Genomic DNA, 20,887 nt, shown 5'->3' with positions numbered 1-20,887 from the left:
CGTCCCCGGGCGCCGAGCGCCTCGGGCAGCCCTGGCCGGCGAGGCCGTCGCCCCGGCGGGCACCCCCCGTCCCCAGCCGCTGGTGTGGGCGGGCAGGGGGCGGCGGGGGCCTCCGGGCGGCGGCAGCTCTGCAGCGGGCCGGTGTGCGGGGCTCCGGGCAGGGCTAGCGCTGCGGAGAGGGGGGGCAAGAACCGGGGATGTGTTCGCTAACTTCTGCCTAGAAGGGGATGCTTTAGGGGCCTCCGGAAGAAATCTTGTTGGAAACGCGTCTATAACCGCTTCAGGGAGGAAGCTTTTTGCTCCTGAATACTAAGTGGCAACTTTTTATCCTCCTTAATCACAAGGGAGGACATTTCTTCATTTCTTCCCATACATCTTAAACCTCCGCTCGAGCCGTACAACTACTGGTGTTAAGACCACTCCTATGATGCGCCTCAACCAGCCAGGTTATTTCCATAATTAAAAGCGACAGAGCTTTGCTTCAAGCAAAGATCTTTCCAGAGCAGCCTACAGCAACACCTCCACCTAGCATTTATGACCCTTCAGGATAACTTTGGACCCGTTACTGGAGTAATAACCAGTACTCACTTCCCTGGGCAGCACATTTTGCTCCTTGTCTTGCAGAAAGATTACTGCTGTCAAATGTCCCTGTTCTTCCGGCTCTCCGGGCACTTCCTGCACTCAGTGAACTCCAGCAAGGCCAATCTGTCAAAGACAGACATTTTAACTATTAAAAAAAAACCCCAAACTCGGATCTGATGCTTGCACCAGTCATGCTAGACCAATGATGGCACATCCTATTCAAACTCACAGCCAGGCTGAAGTCAGACAGCATTTTCCTTCTTTTCTAGTTAGCCAGCAATGCTCAGCAGGGCTCTGTGCCTCAGCCTGCACCTGCTGAGTGAAACGCTCTGCTCTGAGACGCTGAGCATGTATATCTATAAAGCAAACATTTCCTTTGGTAACAGCTGGATGCAGAAGCCCTGCACTAATGTAGGACATATACTCTATTTTATATTATGTTGTGGAGTTCTCTGAAATTTCCCTGGCTGTCTGGTGAGATGTGTGGTTCAGGGTTGGGGGGAGGCAGAGAGGGATAGAACATGCTATGTTCTTCCACCAAACTGAAGTGGCAAAGGTAAATATGTTTTCATTTAAGGTTATGGGCTGGATAGCATTCATGAATCTTCTGATCCAGTGGAAGCTGTAAGGAAATCTGAAGCAATATTTATTGGTAAGTTTTACTTCACGCTCCTTGATAAGGGTTTATATAGGGCACTGGATTAGTTTTGCTTAGAGCTGCACTGTAGAGACAACAATGAAAAATTATTAGAAACTACAGAAAACAGTACTTTAATTGAGACCCTAAACTTAGTGGTGGGAAGTAGGAGAGATTTAGTAATGGAATTTCATCTCCAGTAAGTTTCAAATATAGCCCTAATACCATGCTCCTGAGTATTAGAACAGCATCTGCTGTCAAACAGCCAGTGTCAGTGTTACACAAGGGTCTTGGGGCATGAGCCTGTGGCCTGCCCAATAACTATTCTTCTAAAGCTTCTGTTTTTCTGCTGCTCAAAGCAAGGTACTACCCTGAGTAGGGCATAGAAATCATCAAGCCTGCCAAGTCTGTAAAAGCTTCAATTAAAACTGGTGGTGAAAGCATGTTAAATAAAACGGACTCTTCTTCTGCAGGAGGTGGGAACACATTCCGTCTCCTGAAAGCTCTGTACGACAACAGTCTGATACAGGAGATCAGGAAAAGAGTTCTTGAGGTAAAAACTACAGGACTCGGGTCAAGCCTGAATGGCAGGATAAGCTTTTGTTCATACAAATCCAAGTTGATTCTACATCTTTGTTTTTAATATACTTCAAATATTGAGCCATCTCATACAACCTGGTGAACTGAAATAAGGCTGTCGCTAGTCACTGAAGCCTGAAAAGACTAAGGTCAGCAATCTGACCTTAGGACAGTTTCCCAGATACAGGGCTGCAAGACGTTGGGATGAACAATGCTGCGTAGTACCTTAAAAGCAAGCCCCTCAACTTAAAATGCCAACGAAGAGCAGCATAGGATTTAATCTATATCCAGAAATCCTGTTTTTCAGCTTGAGATGTCCACTTTGTATCTTGTTAATAGACACAGATCTGTGCAAGTTGTAGGTTGTCTGCTAATAAGCCAACAATAGAGTTGGATCCATACATGTCCTGTTGACGTTGAAAATGGTGTAATTACCTTGGGTACTCCTTGACCTGGAATAGAGAGGTATGAGTGCCAGTGAGCCCTCCTGGTCAGCAGCCCTATTCTGGCTGGTGAATCTTGTAAGCACAGCAAAGATATGCTATCCATATTCAGATGGTCTGCTCTCTTCAGAAGCTAGTTAAAAGCTAGTTCAGATATTTCCTGCAACTGCAATGTAGAGACGTCGCTCTTCTCTTAATAGTGAAGTCAAATATATGCACCAACAACCTTACCAGTTTTCTCTCGTGATAGGGTCACAGAGTTGGGAGTACAGGGCATTCAACAGTTAGTTCTCTGACAACCATGACATATGCAAACTATTGCCCACCTCAAAACCTGAATTCTTGTTCTTCTTTTCACCTGTACAGTTAGCAGTGAGATGAGCTAGAAGGACCAAATCTGATCTGTTTGCTGAGTCTCTGAGATGGCTAGAAAATACTGTAAAATGCAATTCATTGTTGTGATACTGCATTCTAATCATTGCTTTTGTCTTTCAGGATGGGATTCCTTACATGGGATCCAGCGCAGGAACTAACGTTGCTACCATCAGCATCAATACTACCAATGACATGCCAATTGTCTATCCACCTTCCCTGCAGGCCCTAGGTTTAGTTCCTTTTAATATTAACCCCCACTACCTGGACCCAGATGCTAAAAGCACTCACATGGGTGTAAGTAAAGCATGCCAGAGCTCACACAGTAACCAGGATGCAGAGGTGTAACGATAGTGTGCATTTGCGAGGCCTTACAAAGTTATAGAATGTCTAACAGCAGCTCCTTAGAGCAGTTGGAAGTGCCAGTGAGGCACCAACACTTTACTCCCTCCTAAAGCTTTTATTTGAGTGGGAAGAGGAGTTGGCAACAGTATTACTGATGTGGAACAAAGTGTTTTTCACAAACAGAAGCTGTGCAGTGTCTGAAATACTGTTGCTTCATACCTGGCTTTGAACTGGGGGGAGGGGGAAGAGAGAGAAACTTGAAATGTTAAGATGCAACACACGATATTTCTGGAAAGGTCTGTCTTGGCTGCTGCTTGAGACCTGACTTAAACGTACAATAACAGGCTTAAATATCTAAAGGTCTAAAGGAAACATCAGAAGAGGGTGATCTTAAGATTGCATACAGACTTCTTGTGTAAGAAAATACCTAGGCACTAGGCTCCCTGCAGAGAGCACACCCTGTAATGCCCAGTACTGAGCAAGCACATGCACTAGTACAGCTAAAACACTTTAACTACCAAGCACAAAGACTGACAACTCCACTGTGTGGAGGAGCTGATTTTTGAATAACCTGTCAAGAGCTAATTCCTCAAGGGAAGAGTTTCTGTGGTGCATCTTTTAACAGATCAAAAACTTTCCTCTCTGTAATCAAAATTTCTTCATGGTTAGAGGAAATATTAAGAATTAGGAGACACCGAGGAGATGGAGGATCAGAGTGTGCTTCTAGAATTTAGATGAAGTTGTAGGAGCACATTTAATCAGCTTGTCACTAGATAAGCAGACAGTCTTTTCCCTATAAATAACTTTCGCTATTTCTCCAAGAGGAGGCTGAAAGCTCTGTGCTGTATCAAGTCCCTGCTGTGTTCCTGTGTTTCCTTACCAACAAGTCCTTCTGGTTTGATTTCTTTAACTACTGTTGCTCAGTTCAGCAGCAAACCCTCAGGAAACATGGCAGAGCTGTTCACAGATGGAAATTCTTCAGTGTAATGCTTACTTGAGGACAAGCAATTTAATCAGCGGAAATTTGGTTCACTATCCTCTTTCATGAAGGTGGCATCTCATGCATTTGCTTCCACCATCTTTCTCAGTCTCTTGTTCAGAGGGTAGGCACACAGAGACAGCGTTTAATTAAAAAAAAAAAAAAGCTGGATGAATTGAGTAGAAGTAAGTTTTAAGGCTTTTCAGGGCTGAGATCATGCAAGTTCTGTTTGATCAACCTACAGCAATTGCTGCTAGTGATGAACAGTAAAATAAGTGTCTGTTAAAGTCAATACTGCCACTTCCTTCAATACATTAGTCTAATGAAAACATTCTGTTTGAGGGGAAGTGTTTAATGTTATGAAATTGGTTGGTGTCATGCTCTTTGGATAGCTCCAAGTCCTACCTTACTGCCTGGGCAGCTAAATCTACACTTATCATTGCAGGAGACAAGAGAGGAAAGAATTCGTCAATATCATGAAGAACCAAACACGCCTCCAGTTCTGGTGAGTAGTAGTTCCCAGTCAGGAAGCTCACGGCTGTAGCATGGTGAATATTTTAAATGCATTCTCACTAGCTCTCAGTGTGGGCTCCCCTGCCTGACAAGCCTTACAGAACTGTGGCATGGAAGGCTAGGTAGATCCTTGCTAAGAGCTTCAACCTTGGATTTTGCACAGTTGCAGAAAATGGGTTAGAAAAAATTAAACGCATTCTGCCAATTGGATGCCTGGAGTCCTGTTGCCAAATGCTGTATTTTAGGCAGCTCTGATTTTTCCAGTCACTGGCCCCCAGTCATATTTTGTATGTTGGGGGGGTGTACACGCAGATGGTAAGATACCATCCCTTCATCTTTTTGCAGATATTCTTAACTTTACATTTTGTTTTAATAATTGTAGGTAGCTCATTCAGTATTATGTTGGCAATTACAGTATGTCTCTCAGGGGAAGTGGGACCTCTGCATTTCCCCTCCCTGTGCTTAAGCCCAGAGCATAAAGTTTGTGCTTTAACTCACCCAGCTGCCTGTTGCTTGGCCCAGCCTGGATCTAAGGACAGTGGTAGCAGAAGCAATCGTGAAAAAAACCCCACATTTTCCTTTTCTCCTTAATGGTTTCTCCTTCTTTAAAAGGGGGAGGGGGGAACCCAAACCCAAACAAACCAGCTTATAAAATAAGGTAACTCACCTAATTTTGTCTTGACATCTTTGCTAGAACTATGTGAGCAAGAAAGTCTTGTTTGTAATCACGGCGAGCTGCACTAAGACTGGCCTGCTGGTGACAAGCATTCTAGCCTTTCAAATAGCTTGAAAATGTTCAATGTTTCCACCTACATTAGGGCTTGCGGGAAGGTGCGATGCTGCTAGTGGAAGGAGACAAAGCCACCTTGCAAGGAGTGACAGGAGCACGTCTGTTTTTGAGGTAAATCCTTCATTTGAATGGATATTCTCCTTCAGACAGAAAGGAAGAGAGACTTCTATTAAACTCCTAGAACATGCTGCCTTGTCCCCCACGTCAGAACTCACTTAATCCCTTGCTTCCATTTCTCTTTGGGGAAAGCACGAGTCTTGCTTTACGCTCCCAAGGAGCAGGCAGTATGACAGCACTCTGAAGGATATCCAACTTACCCAGTAAGTGCTATGGTATTACATCCATTGATGCTTGTGTCTCTGAGCTATGGTTACCGTTCACAGAAGGAGCCCCAGTTGTCAGCTCTGTTATTGAAGGCCAGGGGAATGCCAGTTTGACCTTAATGTGTTGAACTCTAGAACAAGGAACTTATGAATTTAGTCATACAAACATTACTAAGAAATCTAACATGTAGATATAACTTACGTTATGTCTAATATGTCCCGTGATGCAGGCAAGGAAGGGAGTCAAAACTCTGCTTGTTATGAGTAAGGATGCCTTGTTGTATCCCTAGTAACAGATGGAAATGCAGTAGTCCTAGCTCCTGTTAAAGCTCACAGCACGGTTTGTCTTGTTTACAGGGGTAAGAAACCAACTGAACATGAGCCTGGAACAGATTTCAGTTTCCTCCTGATTGACAGTAATCTCCAGAACCTGTAGCCTTGCATACTCTGCAGCAAAAGTCGCTATACGGGAATACAACGAAGAGGAAGAAAAGAGGTGCTTCTAGTCCTGGGGAGAGTGGAGAACCTTAGCTTTATAAATAAAGACAAATATGCATTAGTGGACTCTTTTCCCCACCCTAATTCATCTCTCAAACCTCTCTCCTTCCCAGTAAAAAGGCAATTTTTATTGCAATACTTGAGTAATGATAGCTATTCTTAGTCTGAAAGGGTCTGTACGTTCATATATCCACTTTTGATTTCTTCTCCACCAAAAAAAGTTACTTTAACACAATTAAGACAGAACACTGGATCAGCTGTTCCTGCTGCCTAGCTTTACCTGTTAAATGAAAGAATTGTTCTTTTAATGTATTTCCACAGTATTAGTTTAATTTTTGCACATAATAATAAAGGGAGATTTAATGCATTCAGTTACTTTTATTTGCTTCAGACTCATGTTAAATATATACAATGCTAATTATGTACAAAAGTGTGCATGTTAAAAATTGTCAGGTTACAAACTTGCAAATCCTAGAAAAGTGCAAAATTTTAAAACATCTTCCACCATGCTGTACAGAAAAAAAATCCATCATTAGCCAATATACACACTCTTAAAACATACTGATCAAAACAAAATAAGACATACAGTATACTCTTAAAGCACCCAGAAGGGAAAAAGATATTGCACAGAAGACTGACAGCAAGTTCATTACAGTGCCTGAAGGCTCATTTTTGAAAGTAGGTATTTCCAACACTCCTCAGAACTAACATTTAGCTCTTTAAAAAGGCATTTTTTGGCATTTAAAAATCCATTTGTAATGACATAATTGCACAATCTGTAAGAATTATCAGAAGATATGATTAACTGTTGCTGTAAGGCCTTTGTTTCCACTCCCCCATTAGTGTTAGTAAAAATTCATCAAGCAAACTGAGTAGCATCACAGCTTCCACCAAAACACTGACCGAAGTCTTAAAAGCAGCATTTCTTATATTCTTCCATATCTTATATTACATTCTCCTGCATAGTGAAGGGTTGAATCAGAACACGTATTGCAATTTTTCCTTGAATTGTTTTTTCTCCTCATGGCTTTCTTTAAGCAACAGCCCACAGCTATGTATGACTAAATCAGTACTGTCAGGTGCAAGACTAAGTTTATTTTAAAAAGTTACTTGAAGGCAAAAAAATACAGCTCCCTCAAGAGGAAAATACTGTCTACATAGGAAGCTAAATAAACAAGTGGCCTCTAAATTCAGTTAGATCTATTATATATATGGCTGGATGTTTTATATTTCAATCTCAAAACCCCTTAGCAGCTTTAAACCATGATCTATACTGACAATCATCCTTCTGGGACAGAATACATATTATGAAATTGTTTCTGTGCAGAGTATAATCACAGACCTAAGCTCTGGAAATACTTGCCAAATTTCTCAAGTCCAGTAGACAAAAATAGAAAGAACACACAACTGCAGGTACTCTCTCCTGAAGAAAAGAAGTGAAACACCTATTTTATCTGGGCCATTTGGGTAAATGGTAACTGAAAGAAAGATGCACCAGTTTTGTTCCAGAGATGCACTGCAGTAAGGTGAATTAAAACTGAACACAGCATACCTTTGATTAAACACTACAAGCAATTCCTCGCATATGCAGTAAGATGAACAGCATTTGACTCAAACCGCAGAGCATGCTCTGCTGCCACTCAGAGGCATTTCTGCATTCAGGCATCAGATGATTCTAACAGTGAAGAAGAGGACAATAGTATTTTACCAACCTTTTTTTTTTTTTCTTTTTAAACTGCAGTAGCTTCTCAGAAAACCCTTGCTTCCTTTAAACGTATATACTGACAAGGGCAATTAGTAATAAGGAGAATTTGCTTGGGCTGGAAGGAAAGACATCTTCCAAACACTTCAGTTGAGCCTAACATTGGTATACAATAAACCCATGTGTGTATGACTGCACAAAACTACTACTCTCCTCAAAGGGAGACTACTGACAAGTGTTATGTTCACAGCTGAAACCGACATAGCTTTTAAAACAAAAAGCATGAAAAGCTCATTCTAGAAAGCGCATGCTTGAATTTCTACCCACTTAAATATAACCCTATGTAGTGCTTTCATCTAACAGAATTTATTGGATCAGCCTTAAGGTTCATGTTTGGATATGCATTTATATGTGCTTTTTTTCTTTCTTTAATTATTTGGAAAAAAAAAAATATCCACAGCACCTAGCCTCAGTATCTAACCTAGCCAGCAACATGCCTTTAAGGCTGGAAGACAGGAGTGCCTTCAGGTGACAATACAGAGCAAGTGTTTATGTAGACTCTCAGCGTAGGAGCCGAAGGAGGCTGACACATCCTCTACTCCCCTCCCTAGCTCTAAGGCTCCCTACCATACCATAATCTGCATAAAGATACACACTTTTCAACTAAGTATACATATAGAGTAAAAGCTTTGTGAAGCATTTGGTTGCTGTACATGTACGTTCTAATGATTTTGTAACTGAGACTGGGAAAGACTTGCAGAGGAAACAGGGAGGAGGGAGATGAGGTCTTGGGAAGTGAGGTATACAGCTCCCATGGACTAAGGCAAGAGGTAAAAGACCTACCTAATTATTGTGCATTACAAATAAAAATAAAATCATCATTCCTGCATCTTAAAGCAGACTGGTGCAGGACTGTTACCAGTCTCACACAGAATTTTTACAGTGCAGAAACTTAGTTCTTTGTACTTCATTTAAAGGATACACAAACATTACTTTAAAGAGGATCCTTAGAAAGCAATTGATCGGACTACTTAAAGCCTGCAAAGATTTTAATAAACCTGTTTCGTGATAATATTAATTATCTAAGATATATCAGGGGGGAAAGCTTGTTTATATCAATGTTGCAAATTAGCAAAACAATTGTGATGTGTGTGTGTGTATGTGTTACCACTTTTGGTTTCTTTGCTGTTTTGGTTTTTTTTTTTTTTTCTTTTTAAATCAAACAGGCTTCCTAAAACCGAATTTCCACAATGTATATTAACCATCAGGAGAAGTGCAGTTAGTTTAGGGTTGGGATTATTATATTGTGCTGATGTTGGTAAGGCACATAGATGATAGAAGATCTGGTTTCTAGATAGCCTGGGAGTATTAGATAACAATTATATTGATATAGAATGATTCACATAAGTCTGATGCTAATCAAACAGCAAACATTTCACTTTCTGAATGCTCGTATAGTACAAAACCTGCACAGACTAGATGAGATTCTTCACTATCGATAAATAGACAACTAAAATACTACCAAGAATTAAGTAAATTGATAAAGAGAATCTTAAATATTTTTCTTGAAATAAACAAGAGACGCCTTCTAAATATATCCTTTGGTATGCAAGTTCAAAACTATGCTAGGGAGAAGTTACTCAACACTGACAACTACTTGATCTCATTTATATACAGGTATGAAAAGAGAGTCAGTTTTCAGGTTTTTTTAGATACATATATACATACACTCCTATTTACTTACTCAGCTTCAAAGGTAAGCATATCTTAAACTTTGATAAATATCATTAGGATTATTCCAAAAATTAAATGTAAGAAAATACCAAACAAGAAGATCTTAAATGCAGTGTTATGAAACAACTGTCATTTTAAGACTTATTTTATTCTGAATTCCTAATCAGAATTCTCTGATCTCACAGCTTTACTTTTTACACTTAAGTAAATCTTACTTCAAAACCAAAGGAGAACCTTATTTCACCAATACTATGTGAAAAACAAAATGTCATCCTAAGCTTTATTGACTTGAGAAAATCAAAGAATTATGGAAGTCAATTCACTGATTCACAGTGCACTGCATAACAGACTGCAATTCAACCAACCTAAACAGCTGATGAGAAAAAAATATTTACTACTTTTAATAAGACTTACACAAGTAAGTTAAAACCAAAAGAAACAACGTACCAGCTAATGCTCACACCTACCACCTATATCTTTTTCATGAAACTGGTTTTAGACAAAGGTAAAGTGCAGACCTTCAAACCTACAGGGTTCTTTCCAGAGGGCCTCTGGCAAGAACACCAAGCGTGTGACAGTGTATACCTCCCATCCGCAAGGACCAAATCAAAAGGCAAAGGATGTCGCCATTTTGTGTAGAATATGTAGCCACTTAAAGCTCACCTGTTTCCCTCCTGCTGCTGCTTTGTGCAGAGCACAAACAAGCCTCAAGTTTTAGAGCCCAAGAACCATCCACATTTCAACCTGTCCTGGGTATTTGTGAAGATGGCCTAATGCTTGTGATGCACTGAAATGATGGTATTCAAATGTCAAAGCTCTGCATCATGAACACTTCCAATTATGCATTATGTTTTACTTGAACTGACACAGTGTATTCAGTATTCTTTAATACTAAACTGCTAAAAACAAATTCAACTGTTGTATAAACATACCTAACCCACAGCAGGATATTTTCAAAGCTTTATGCGAGCCCCTCTGTGCAAGTGACAAAAAGAACACTATGCTCTCACTAAACACTAAAAAAGACCTATATCCTCAATTTTTCCACTTGAATCTGCTTGCCCCATACATCACAATTTCCTGCCCTCTTCCCCTGCAAGTAAACACTTAACCTCATATACGCATTTAAACAGAACATATATGCATACTTATAAAACCCATCAACTCAATGCCCAAAATGAGGGTTAACTTCCCGTAACACAGCAAAATCTCATATTCTGAGCTGAAATTCTTCTGAACTACACTCAATAAAGCTCCCCTGAAATCCTTCATGAAATCATAATGGACAAACACACTTCACATTCTCATATACACACTTAATACTTCCAGAGTATCCTTCCTGGATTGCTAAGATTAAAACCAGTATTTTTCATTTCTCTATAGTTTATTTGAAAATATGGGATATGGTTTTTGGTTTTGTTTTGGTATTTTTTTGGTTGGGTTGTTTGGTTTTTTTGTTTGTTTTTGGTTTTTTTACATACATGGAGTCTGAAAAAAACCACACTGCTCTACTTTTGGAAATGCAATGCTCTCTTAGCAAATGACTGAAGGAGAAAAAAATATCTTATTTTCTCCTAAATTCTCATATGATCCAGTCTGTCACAGTGATTAATTAGAATATTGCAACTATGCATAGACCCACTTGTTCACTAGTCTGATTTATTATTTCATTTACAAAAATTAAGAAAAAGCAACACAACTTTCTTTACACAGCACACTGATTGGTCATTAAGAGCAATTTTTTTTTTTCCAGTAAAGAAATTGAGGGGGAGAAAACTGTTTTAATGAGACTAACAGAACTTTTAAAGATTACCCTTTTGCAGCATAAGGAGGTATCACTATTTCTACAAAGTTAATAAATATTGTGCTAAAAGTTAATGAAATGAGATTATACATTATGGAGTTCCTCAGGTAGTTCAACAACTCCCCAGCCACAGGGAATATCTGATAACATTTATAGGAGATACAACACACATTCATTTCCATAAATAAATAAAAATAACAAGAAAAGTGATGGTAAAGGGAAGAAAAGGGTAGCCAAAAGGGAACATATTAGCTAACAATCACTTATAGCTCTGCCTTGTATCTATACTCCCCTTGCCCCATGGTATTTTCTCCTTTAATAGACATACATACACATATATACATATATATACACAAACATACACACATATATACACATGCACACATACCTTCGCATGCCGATCCAAAAATTCTTATTTTTCCCTCAGCACCAGGCTTTTCCAACAGTATGGGGTTTATCACTTAAATCATTAACATTATAAAAATGTCACAACAACAGGAAAACACACAACCTTCTATAATTATCACCTATCACTAAACAAAAAAAAAAAAATCAGTAATGGCTTCTCCAAAATATAGTATACAATCCATAACTATTTTGTTGGATATAGCTGATATTTTCTTTTCCCAGGTATTAAACACATCTTGAAAATGGATACATTATCTGTTTCCCTGCTGTTTTTACAGAAGGAAAAAAACAATATGGCTAAATAACTGGTCTGGTGAACACCAAGCCAAGAAACAAACAGGTACTATTTAATTAAATTATGCTGCAATATTATTTAAATAATTTTTACAGTGGAAATTTATCTTTTGTTTGCAGGAGTTGCCTTACTAATGAAGTAGATTGATCTTTGACCAATATAGATACTGATTCTTCCTCCGTATTTCTTCAAGATATTAAATATATTATGGGATTTCCTGGTGTGTGTCTTACTTAACAATATAAATAATTTTCAGCAGCAAGTATTTCCTACCTCCTTCAGCTCCTTCACTTCCTTTGAAGTTACTCATATCTGTACTTTAAACAATTTTTGATAATCAAGTAGTGCAACACAGATGTTCCTTGCAGAACAGCCTAAAACTGGAACTACACAGAAGAAAATAGCAATAGCCATTTACAGGAACAAATTGCAATAAATTGTTCATTGGGTTAAAAACATATTGAAAAGGTCATAACTGTCAGCTACCTCAATTTTGAATCTGACCACTGTAACCACCAGAACTTTAATTTACTGCCAGGGGATTACAAAGCTGTCAAAGCAAAGCCAAATATCTTCTTTGTCATCAAGGAGCATCTGGCCCTATTCAGCTTTAAATCAAATGCTACTTATCTTAAATTCAATTAGCAAGCTTGGGTTTGGACGTTTTTTGTTTGGTTTGGTTTTTCTCTTTTCTTTTTCATCTGTAACACAGTTTTAGCAGCTATTTCAAGAGGCATTCTGTGACCAAGTCAACACAGTTAAGGAAAAATATGCAAGCAAGCCAACTTGCATGAGTACGTATGCTTATTACTGTACCTCTACCATAGGTTCATCTTCAACAGACTTAAGAATGAAGCCCCTGAAAGTTGAGATATACATTTAAAGTGACCAAAAGATTAAGCATGTTTCTGGAATCCATGAAAGAAGGTAGAAGCAGCAATCACTTGAAATCTTGAGTGTTATATTCAGTCTCTCCTGATGAAATCTGGCTGAGCCGTTTGCTTGATCCCCACAGCTTTCGGGAAAGCTGACCTGAGCGCATCTGTTTAAAAGTAATTCAGAGAAACAAAAGGAGGGGGAAGGGATAAGGTGGATAAATTAAAAAGGAATTCAGACACTGATTCTGGTGAAATGCAGACACTACAATGTACCGCATAAACAAAATTACACCAACAAAAATTATTTGAAAACAAACCAAAACTCACACTTAGGGATGATTCTTGGGACTGACAAAAAACAACAGACAAAACACTAACCACAGTCTTCTCTGATTTAAACAGTTAAGGGGATATTGCCAAGTAATGCGTACTTAATACTTAACCTACTTCAAATGGCTTAGAAACAGTGTTTAGATTGCTATTTTGATAGGAAGGAAAAAAAGAGGTGAATGTCAAGCAAAAATAAACCAAAGTAGTAGAAAGAACATTTTATTGTAGAGATTTCAAACAGAATTTGCTAGAAGTGAAAAGGAAAAGGTAATCAAAATGCAGGGCAGTGATGGCAGAATGAAGGAAAGAGAGAAAGGTTATCTCCTGGTGTCAAATTTATACACTCTTCCAAAGATCCTGGGTGAAGTGCTCAGAGTAAAATTTAAACAAGAAATAATTCATACTGTATATTTCATAAGTAAGGACAGATAACAAGCAACCAGAGGCCATATTAAATCCAGCCTCTGGTAGGTCTGCAATCTGAAAACAATTTGTGAGAAACTGTTTTAATTTACTCCTTAAGTACAAGGCTTATGATTAACCAATAGCGATCAGCCTGGCAGCTGATTAGTTTATGAAAAAGTTGAATAAACAAGATGCATGCCTTAACAGCACAAGTTTGAGAACAGTTCCCAGCAGTTAGTACTACAAATTAAGCATGCTTAAGAATGGTATCATTACAGCAGCAGTGTTCTAGAAAAGGCACAGTGCTGACAAGGATTAACACTAACAGGTGATAAGCCTCCAGACTTCTGCAATGTCCCAAACAACTAAGTAATTGTAAAAAATTTAAAAGCCATTTATTGTACTTCACTTCATATTGGATAGTGTCAATGCAGAAACACTAAAGGCCAAACTTAATACAAAGCAGCATTTGACTTTATGCACAATAAATACAGTTGCTCTCTCCCTTTACCCTAAGGATCAGTATCACCACTGAAAGCCAGAACTAAAACACTTGCCTTATGTATAAAGATAAAATTCTAGCAATTAATATATTCCTTCCAAACTACTAATAAATCAATCAACAAATACATACCCCACATACACGCACTTTCAAATATAATTATTGATGCCATTATAGAAAACTAGAAAATCTGGGACATAATGTTGTTCCTTATGTGTTTGTTTTGGTTTTTTTTCAAAAATATCTATTTACATGGATATTAAGCTTGCAGATCATCTGAACTATATATATAAAAACAAAAAATCCTGAAAAAAAAAGTCATTGGAAAGCCTCTATGTTCTTAAAAGGAATCCAGCCTTTGAAACAACACTTTCTGCATAGTTAGAAAAATAGATGTGATTAAGAACTGAAAAAAAGAAAACAAAAAGCCTTCAGTCTAATGAGATACATAAATTTCAGCCTACAAGAGATTTTTCAAGGAAATAGGAAACTTAGAATGACAGTGACTTTAAAACTGCTGTTACAAACATATGTTTAACCACATCATAAGCAGCTCTTTGTTAATTCTACAGTAAGGAAAAAACTGTTCAAATGGAAATCAGGGAAACCTCCCCTCCCCATCCATCCGCTGCAAGAAAAGTCAGACTACTGTTGTATGAAGCCTGTTTCAAATATTAAACTATGTATCTCCTAGGTAAAACATTTTAAAATACTGGCAAATAAAGTTGCTCTGTTTTCACAGTTAAAATATAAAATTAAATAAAGACACACTTTTCTGGCATGTACTAAAGGTCATGCAAAAGTGATAATCACATTTTCAAATAAATGCACAGCAGCACAAAGGAGATCAGGTTATAAAGAGAAGCTGGTTTAAGCTAACACAAGTACTTTGAAGTCATGACAAGAAGTACTTAAAGTAAAATCTATGTTTTGCACAGGAAAAATTGTGCATAGCTATTTGACAGATGGATGCTCTGTATTTGATATTGCATATGCAGTACCAACAAGTTTATATTCACCATATGGAGCACAGAGCATATTGGGAACCTACACAAATGATTCTTTGTGCATTGCAATTAAAGACTCTTAACATAAAGTAGGAATTTCCCCACCCCCCAGTGTCAGTCAATGCATATTAACAGACATCTGACAGAAACCATTAAAAAAATAAAAATCAAGAAAGTATCTTGCTTGCTTTTGTTTCCAATATTCTTCTGGAAAATTATTTCATCAAGAAGTGGCTGACAACACTAACATGTTCAGAAAAGGTTAGTTACTATGACTTTGCTTATTCAGATGTGAGTGATAAAGTCTGGAAGTTAGTCCAGCTGAGCTTCCCCATCTGCGATCCCTACATACCTTTGATTCTTAATGAGAAATTTCAGTAGAGCAGTCTCAAAAGTTATTTCTTTCCCACTGAAAACTGAAACTTGCTCTTTAATTTACCCTGCCATAGAGGAGACCTCTTGCTCAACTGGAAAGCAGAAATAAGTGAACTTCCCACTGTTCGGTAGAAAAAGTTCTTGATGGTGGGTTTTACCTCTGCTGGCTTGCCAACACCAACGATAATCAACTTGCCATCCTCCAAGCCAACAAGGATGTGGCTATACTCTTTGGTGACAGAAATGCAATGAATTGGCAGTCGCATGGCTAAGGGGGAGATGCTCAGACTCAGGCTGAAATGAACAAAACCAAATAGAGAAAGCACATCACGTATTTGTTTGCACATACTGCAAAGAATCACAGTGCAGTTGAAATTGCTGTCCCCAGGATGCTCTACAAAGCACAATTTCTTAAGGATCCAGTTTGCAGTTTTAACTATTGTAATCTCCTAAGGCATGATCTAATTGTACCCCAGAACAGAGCTCCAATAACAAGAAATGGCACATATGGGTAAGTCAGTAAATTAAGACATTTTCACTGAAGAACAGTAACATTAGTACCACAACTGCCTGAGTGACAAAGCTCACTGCCATTCTGAGGAGCAATGGTGTTCTACAGACCACAGCAGTAAGCGGAGTTTAAAACTTAGTGCAGAGCTACATGAGGGTTGATCCTGCAGTTGCTGAGCTCCCAGTGACTCAGATATGGGGACAATCACAGCTTGTAGATATCAGACACAGCTCTTCCTAAATCCTTTCTGTTCTAGGTGTATAATTGGGATAAATGCCTGGGCAGAAAAGGGTCTGGTACACCTCTCATCTTTCTTTTCTCCCTGTCTTAGTTCTCTCCAAAACAGTTTTTTCAGGAACACAGAAAAAAGTGCTACCACTACAGCACCAAGCAAAGCCCAGTTTACACAGCCTTTTCTCAATAAGCTGTTGTATTTGCATCTCAATAATAAATTCCTGATGGTGGTACATTACCTGTAGAGATCCCGTATGGAAAGAAATCCCTGTAAGCTGCCCATCACGATGTACTCGCCAGTCACACACATATCTGACACTTCCTCCTTCAGAGTCTCAGAACCCAGATATTTTCCATTGACAGAATAGAGATGTAACGCGTTCTTATCCTGAATAGATCAAAAATAAATCTGTCACAGAGGACTGACTGGATTAAGAGTGTACTATTTGTATGTTAAACCCACTAACAGGAGCTAACTTGGGCAGTAACTCACAGATAATACTGTTGACAACAGTTTCCTTGTTGAATGATACAAGACTACTGAGCCTATATGCAATGTGTATGTATAGCAGGTCCAGCATGGAAATTTCCAAAGTTATTCTTTGTTACCTCCTGATGTAACACAGTAACATCTTACCTATCCATCTAATCAATTCCAAATTTGCTGGAAACATCCATGGATTTAATGGACAGGTCCCTATTTTATAAGGATTTTTGTTAAGGAAGAAAGAAGAGAGCACTCGTCTTCAGCCCTCCTGCCACCCTCCCTCCTCCCACCCCAAATGGAAAAGCAGAAGGTAATAGGTGTATTTCCATAGTCTAGAAGTGTTTTCTGGACAAAGCTGTAATCTTGACAGATCTTCCAGCGTGACAATACCTTGGTCTCATCTCTCCCCACCTTCCCAATGCATCTAGCATGCCTACATCCAATAGATTTGTCTTCCAAGAAACTTCCCATGCTCATACAAATCATAACAGCTCTACCCTTACTAAAGCAACTACACAGCTACTCAACAGACAGAGTAAGCTGCTCTGTGAACCTTAGAGCTATCCCTCCGATCCAAAACTAAGAAACAACAGTGTAGTCACTGGGCACCTTGCACCAGAAGTTACTGTTCCCCTTATAAGTCTCTGTTTCCGTCCACAGTGGAACTTGTTTCCCCTAGTTTTCTATTTCAAAGCAGTTCTCCCAGGAAGATTCATTAGCACATGCTTGGGCATCTTCCTTGCAGGTGTTTGGAGATTTTCATTAAATTTGCAAAAGCACAGTATGTCTGGGATTTATCTTTTAATTAAATTTCACTCAAATTAGCTAGCAAAATAAAAAAATAACAAAACAGACACAGCATGCTCAAAAAGCCTCATTACTATAGAAAATAAGGATAAAGTTGGGTACAGTTATGATTAAAGTCTTCAGCAAAAGAAACAGAGGTATTCCATGAACTTATGTACCTTGAGAGTAGTCTTTCCTTCTATGCTGGTGTGGACAACTATATGGCCTTCCCAGGACACAGCCAGGTTGGGAACAGTCAGCAGGAGGGAACTCTCACAAGGTGGTCGCAAAGTCCTCACATACTGACCTTTCCGAATAGTGCGGACAATAACGGTCCCATCCTGCAGCGACCAAATGTAGGCAAGTTATTACTCAGCAGGTAAGTTACCACAACACACAGAAAAAGTATTTAAATACAGAGGGGAAATTTTGAAAGCACTAAAATCCTTAACTGGAGGTCAAGACTCCTGAGCATTAGGAACTCTACACAAAGCAGCCTTCCCCTCAAGGCCATATACTGTAGACCTATGAAAAAATAAATACAAACAGGGCAAGAGCTGAAGGACAGGCAGCAAATCAGCCACTTCATCGGCCACATTTATGAATACAGAGTCAGAGCTCAGAAGGCTGCCAGGTAGTACAGTAAGGTAGAACAGGAGTAAGCTGCACAGAACCCTCAAAGTTAAGGAAGCAGGGAAGAAACCATCACAGAATTGTTTCTGCAAGAAGCTTAAGATCTCCAAATAAGTCCACACACATTAAAGCTTATCTGTGCAAAATAATACAACAGGATAGCTGAGGCCTATGCTGTGCAGAGCAGCTTGAGACAGCCTGATTTAAGCAGGCAGCAAGGGAGATGGCACATATCTTCCTGATGCGCAAGGCTGAAGAAAAAAATTGTGAAATAGTCACTTCTTAAAAATTATTCTTAATCAATTTCAAACATGCTCTATGGTTTCTCTATGGAGAAGAGGCAAAGAAGGGAGAAGTATGAGGGTGCTTATGAGGGTGCTTACCCTGGATCCTGACACTGCCATATCCAGTTCAGTGCTGATGCCAACACTCGAAACTTCATCAGTATGCCCATAAAGGATCTGTAATGGCTTAGGTGCCAGGCCTACAGGCACTCCTCCCTGAGAGTAACAAAAAGTGCAATGACACATTCTCTTGCAGCTGAAGGACAAACAAAAAATAAATTTCTGGTATCTTCAGTGTCAGTTGTGTGAGATGTATATTTGACATAGGCCAAAACCAAAGGCATAACTCACCCATTCCAATTTCAATTTATTGCCTATTATGTCAGCAGCCCTATTTACTGAAATCACAAGAATGAATGAACATACAGTTACTACGCGGATGTGAAAGACAGAGTTACTTAGCCGACTTGTTTCTATCCCTTCAGATGCCCAGGTGTGCAAGAACTACAGTGAGCAGTCCTAACAGGAGTTGTTCACCCACCCATTCACCCACTTCTTCTTCATGTGTGTATCTGAGCTTGTTCAGTTCTTAAATTTTACCAGGGAACTAAGCACTGTCTTCTCAGCCCAGCTTAAAGAAATTGAAAGCTATTTTGCTTAGGTTACTTCCTTACTTTTCCCTAGAAAATGGAACAGAGTTGCTGTAATTTCTTCCTCAGTGAGCACTGGTAGTATGATATGCAAAGGAAATAATGCTCATTAAAAATATTCATTTTCCTATATGACTGCAGGGTGTCAAAATTATTTAGTACTTTTGTTCCAGTGAATGTGCTGTCAGCATATACAAACATATTCTGAAACCAGTTCTAAGGCAAGACCTGTTCTTAGAGGAGCTACAGTAAATAGTCCTGCAGAGGACTCTTTATTCTCATTTCTGTGATAGAAATTTGACTGCCAACCAAGCCCTGAAAGCCTGAAGCATGCAGGAATGCAGAACAAATGTCAAAATCCAGAGCTGGGAAAGGTGACAATGCGGACCAGACAAGTAGAACACTGACAATACGTAGTCCACCGCTGCCACTTTGTAAAGATCAAGATAAAATTATGACAAGAAGAATTTACAATACATACATCACTTATGTATCCATTAAATAAAAGAAACCCCTTAGAAATCTTAACAAAAAGCAATTCTAAATGAAGATAATCTGCACAGGATGACTTTACTCACACTGAAAAAATAAATAAGCTAAAAAATTTTCAACATTTATCCTCACTTGAGACAAAAAGATACTGTTGTGAGCACTAAGGTCTCACCTTTTTCACCACACACCATTGGTACAAAGTACTTCTTGGAAAAAATTATAAATACTCCCACCATAAAGACAGCTTCTACAAAAACACATGCAGTTTTGCACCACTGTACTAGTTTAACATGCTGACTTGAGTTCAATGATAAGAACAAGGTGACCTGACCAAATGCACTGTCCATAACACGACAGCTCCCCCCTGCAGTTAATCCTACTTGTGTATCTGTAACACCGCAATTAGAAATGAAGATTTAAAATATGTAACAATGGAAATGGCCCCACATTTTTAGTGCACACATGCATCACACAACCACTTTCATTCTGTGAGAGCACAAGGCCAATATAAAGAATTCCAGAATGCCAGCATAAATGCAGGTGACAGACCAGTGTTATCTTTGCTAACTCCTAGTGTAGTCATCATTACTTCCCACAGAGGAAATGCAATGTTTAAGCACAACTATTGGAGCAAACAGCAGCCTAGAAATGTAAATGTTCTTCTGACTAATTCTAGTAGTATTAAGTAGTGTCTCTCTTCCATTCTCCCCTCTGTACAATGGGAGATAATATTTGCCTACCCTGAAAACATCTATGAATTTTTTAGAAGTGCCTCTAAAATATTGTACTTTAGCTATATAGTAACTAATGTGTATAGCAAATATTTCAAACACAGAGGACAACAAAATTACTAAGCTAATCAATTTTAGCGGACTATATCTTCCCTGCAAATCTGAAAGGAAATCAATAAACCGTCACAGCAAAATGGAGAAGCACAAAATAGCATTCAGAAACTCCTTCTTAGAGTACACCTAAACAACCTACCTGTTGAACTATTTGCCATATCATACAGGTAGTATCTCTGGAGCCAGAAATTAAATGAATTCCACAGTAGTCTATTGCCAAGCAGGTCACAATATCTAGAGAAAGAAAAAAAACCACATAGATATTTGAGGCTAATTTCCCACAGAGTGACAATGTGCAAACAACACACCAACTATGTATCCTGATTTACAATCAACATGAAATGTTCCACTTTGATAAGTGGAACCCCATGGCAGTGGGTTGGAACTCAATGATCTTTAAGGTCCCTTCCAACTCTAACCATTCTATGATAAGGCCTGATGAGACTGTAATTAAACAATGAAGT

At 38.9% G+C, this 20,887-nt stretch overlaps 2 protein-coding genes across 8 annotated transcripts in view; one reads left to right on the top strand and one right to left on the bottom strand.

Annotated features, from left to right (window-relative positions):
• Positions 1-1,104: 1,104 nt before the first annotated feature.
• On the top strand, positions 1,105-6,429 carry LOC106895142 (alpha-aspartyl dipeptidase-like). The gene is made up of 6 exons (XM_014954287.1): positions 1,105-1,234; positions 1,693-1,772; positions 2,737-2,910; positions 4,383-4,442; positions 5,269-5,351; positions 5,921-6,429. Exons 3-6 carry the CDS (start codon positions 2,752-2,754, stop codon positions 5,997-5,999), a joined length of 381 nt encoding a protein of 126 aa, XP_014809773.1. The 5' UTR covers positions 1,105-1,234; positions 1,693-1,772; positions 2,737-2,751; the 3' UTR covers positions 6,000-6,429.
• A 2,484-nt stretch (positions 6,430-8,913) lies between these two features.
• Positions 8,914-20,887, bottom strand: part of NBEAL1 (neurobeachin like 1) — an 87,723-nt gene continuing 75,749 nt past the window's right edge. For 4 of the 7 annotated variants that reach the window (XM_014954278.1, XM_014954281.1, XM_014954280.1 and 1 more), the window contains 5 exons: positions 20,563-20,657; positions 18,536-18,652; positions 17,699-17,860; positions 16,486-16,634; positions 13,067-15,795 (listed from right to left, as the gene is read on the bottom strand). In XM_014954278.1, the coding sequence (XP_014809764.1) occupies positions 15,522-15,795; positions 16,486-16,634; positions 17,699-17,860; positions 18,536-18,652; positions 20,563-20,657 (797 nt within the window). In that variant the 3' untranslated portion in view covers positions 13,067-15,521. Of the gene's footprint in view, positions 13,047-13,066; positions 15,796-16,485; positions 16,635-17,698; positions 17,861-18,535; positions 18,693-20,562; positions 20,658-20,887 lie in introns of those variants that run through there. The other 3 variants (XM_014954282.1, XM_014954284.1, XR_001413366.1) reach the window with 2 other exon arrangements.

This window comes from Calidris pugnax, unplaced genomic scaffold (genome assembly GCF_001431845.1).
Source record: "Calidris pugnax isolate Ruff unplaced genomic scaffold, ASM143184v1 scaffold103, whole genome shotgun sequence".
Classification (NCBI taxonomy): Eukaryota; Metazoa; Chordata; class Aves; order Charadriiformes; family Scolopacidae; genus Calidris; species Calidris pugnax.
Note: the sequence above shows the minus strand (reverse complement) of the source record. Positions and strands in the feature narration are given on the sequence as shown.

What these genes read in the sequence shown, in the direction of transcription:
- LOC106895142 (XM_014954287.1), top strand. Translation starts at nt 2,752, where the DNA reads ATGGGATCCAGCGCAGGAACTAACGTTGCTACCATCAGCATCAATACT. An exon ending in CAAACACGCCTCCAGTTCTG is followed by an intron (nt 4,443 to 5,268) that starts GTGAGTAGTAGT and finishes CACCTACATTAG; the next exon opens with GGCTTGCGGGAAGGTGCGAT. An exon ending in GGAGCACGTCTGTTTTTGAG is followed by an intron (nt 5,352 to 5,920) that starts GTAAATCCTTCA and finishes TCTTGTTTACAG; the next exon opens with GGGTAAGAAACCAACTGAAC.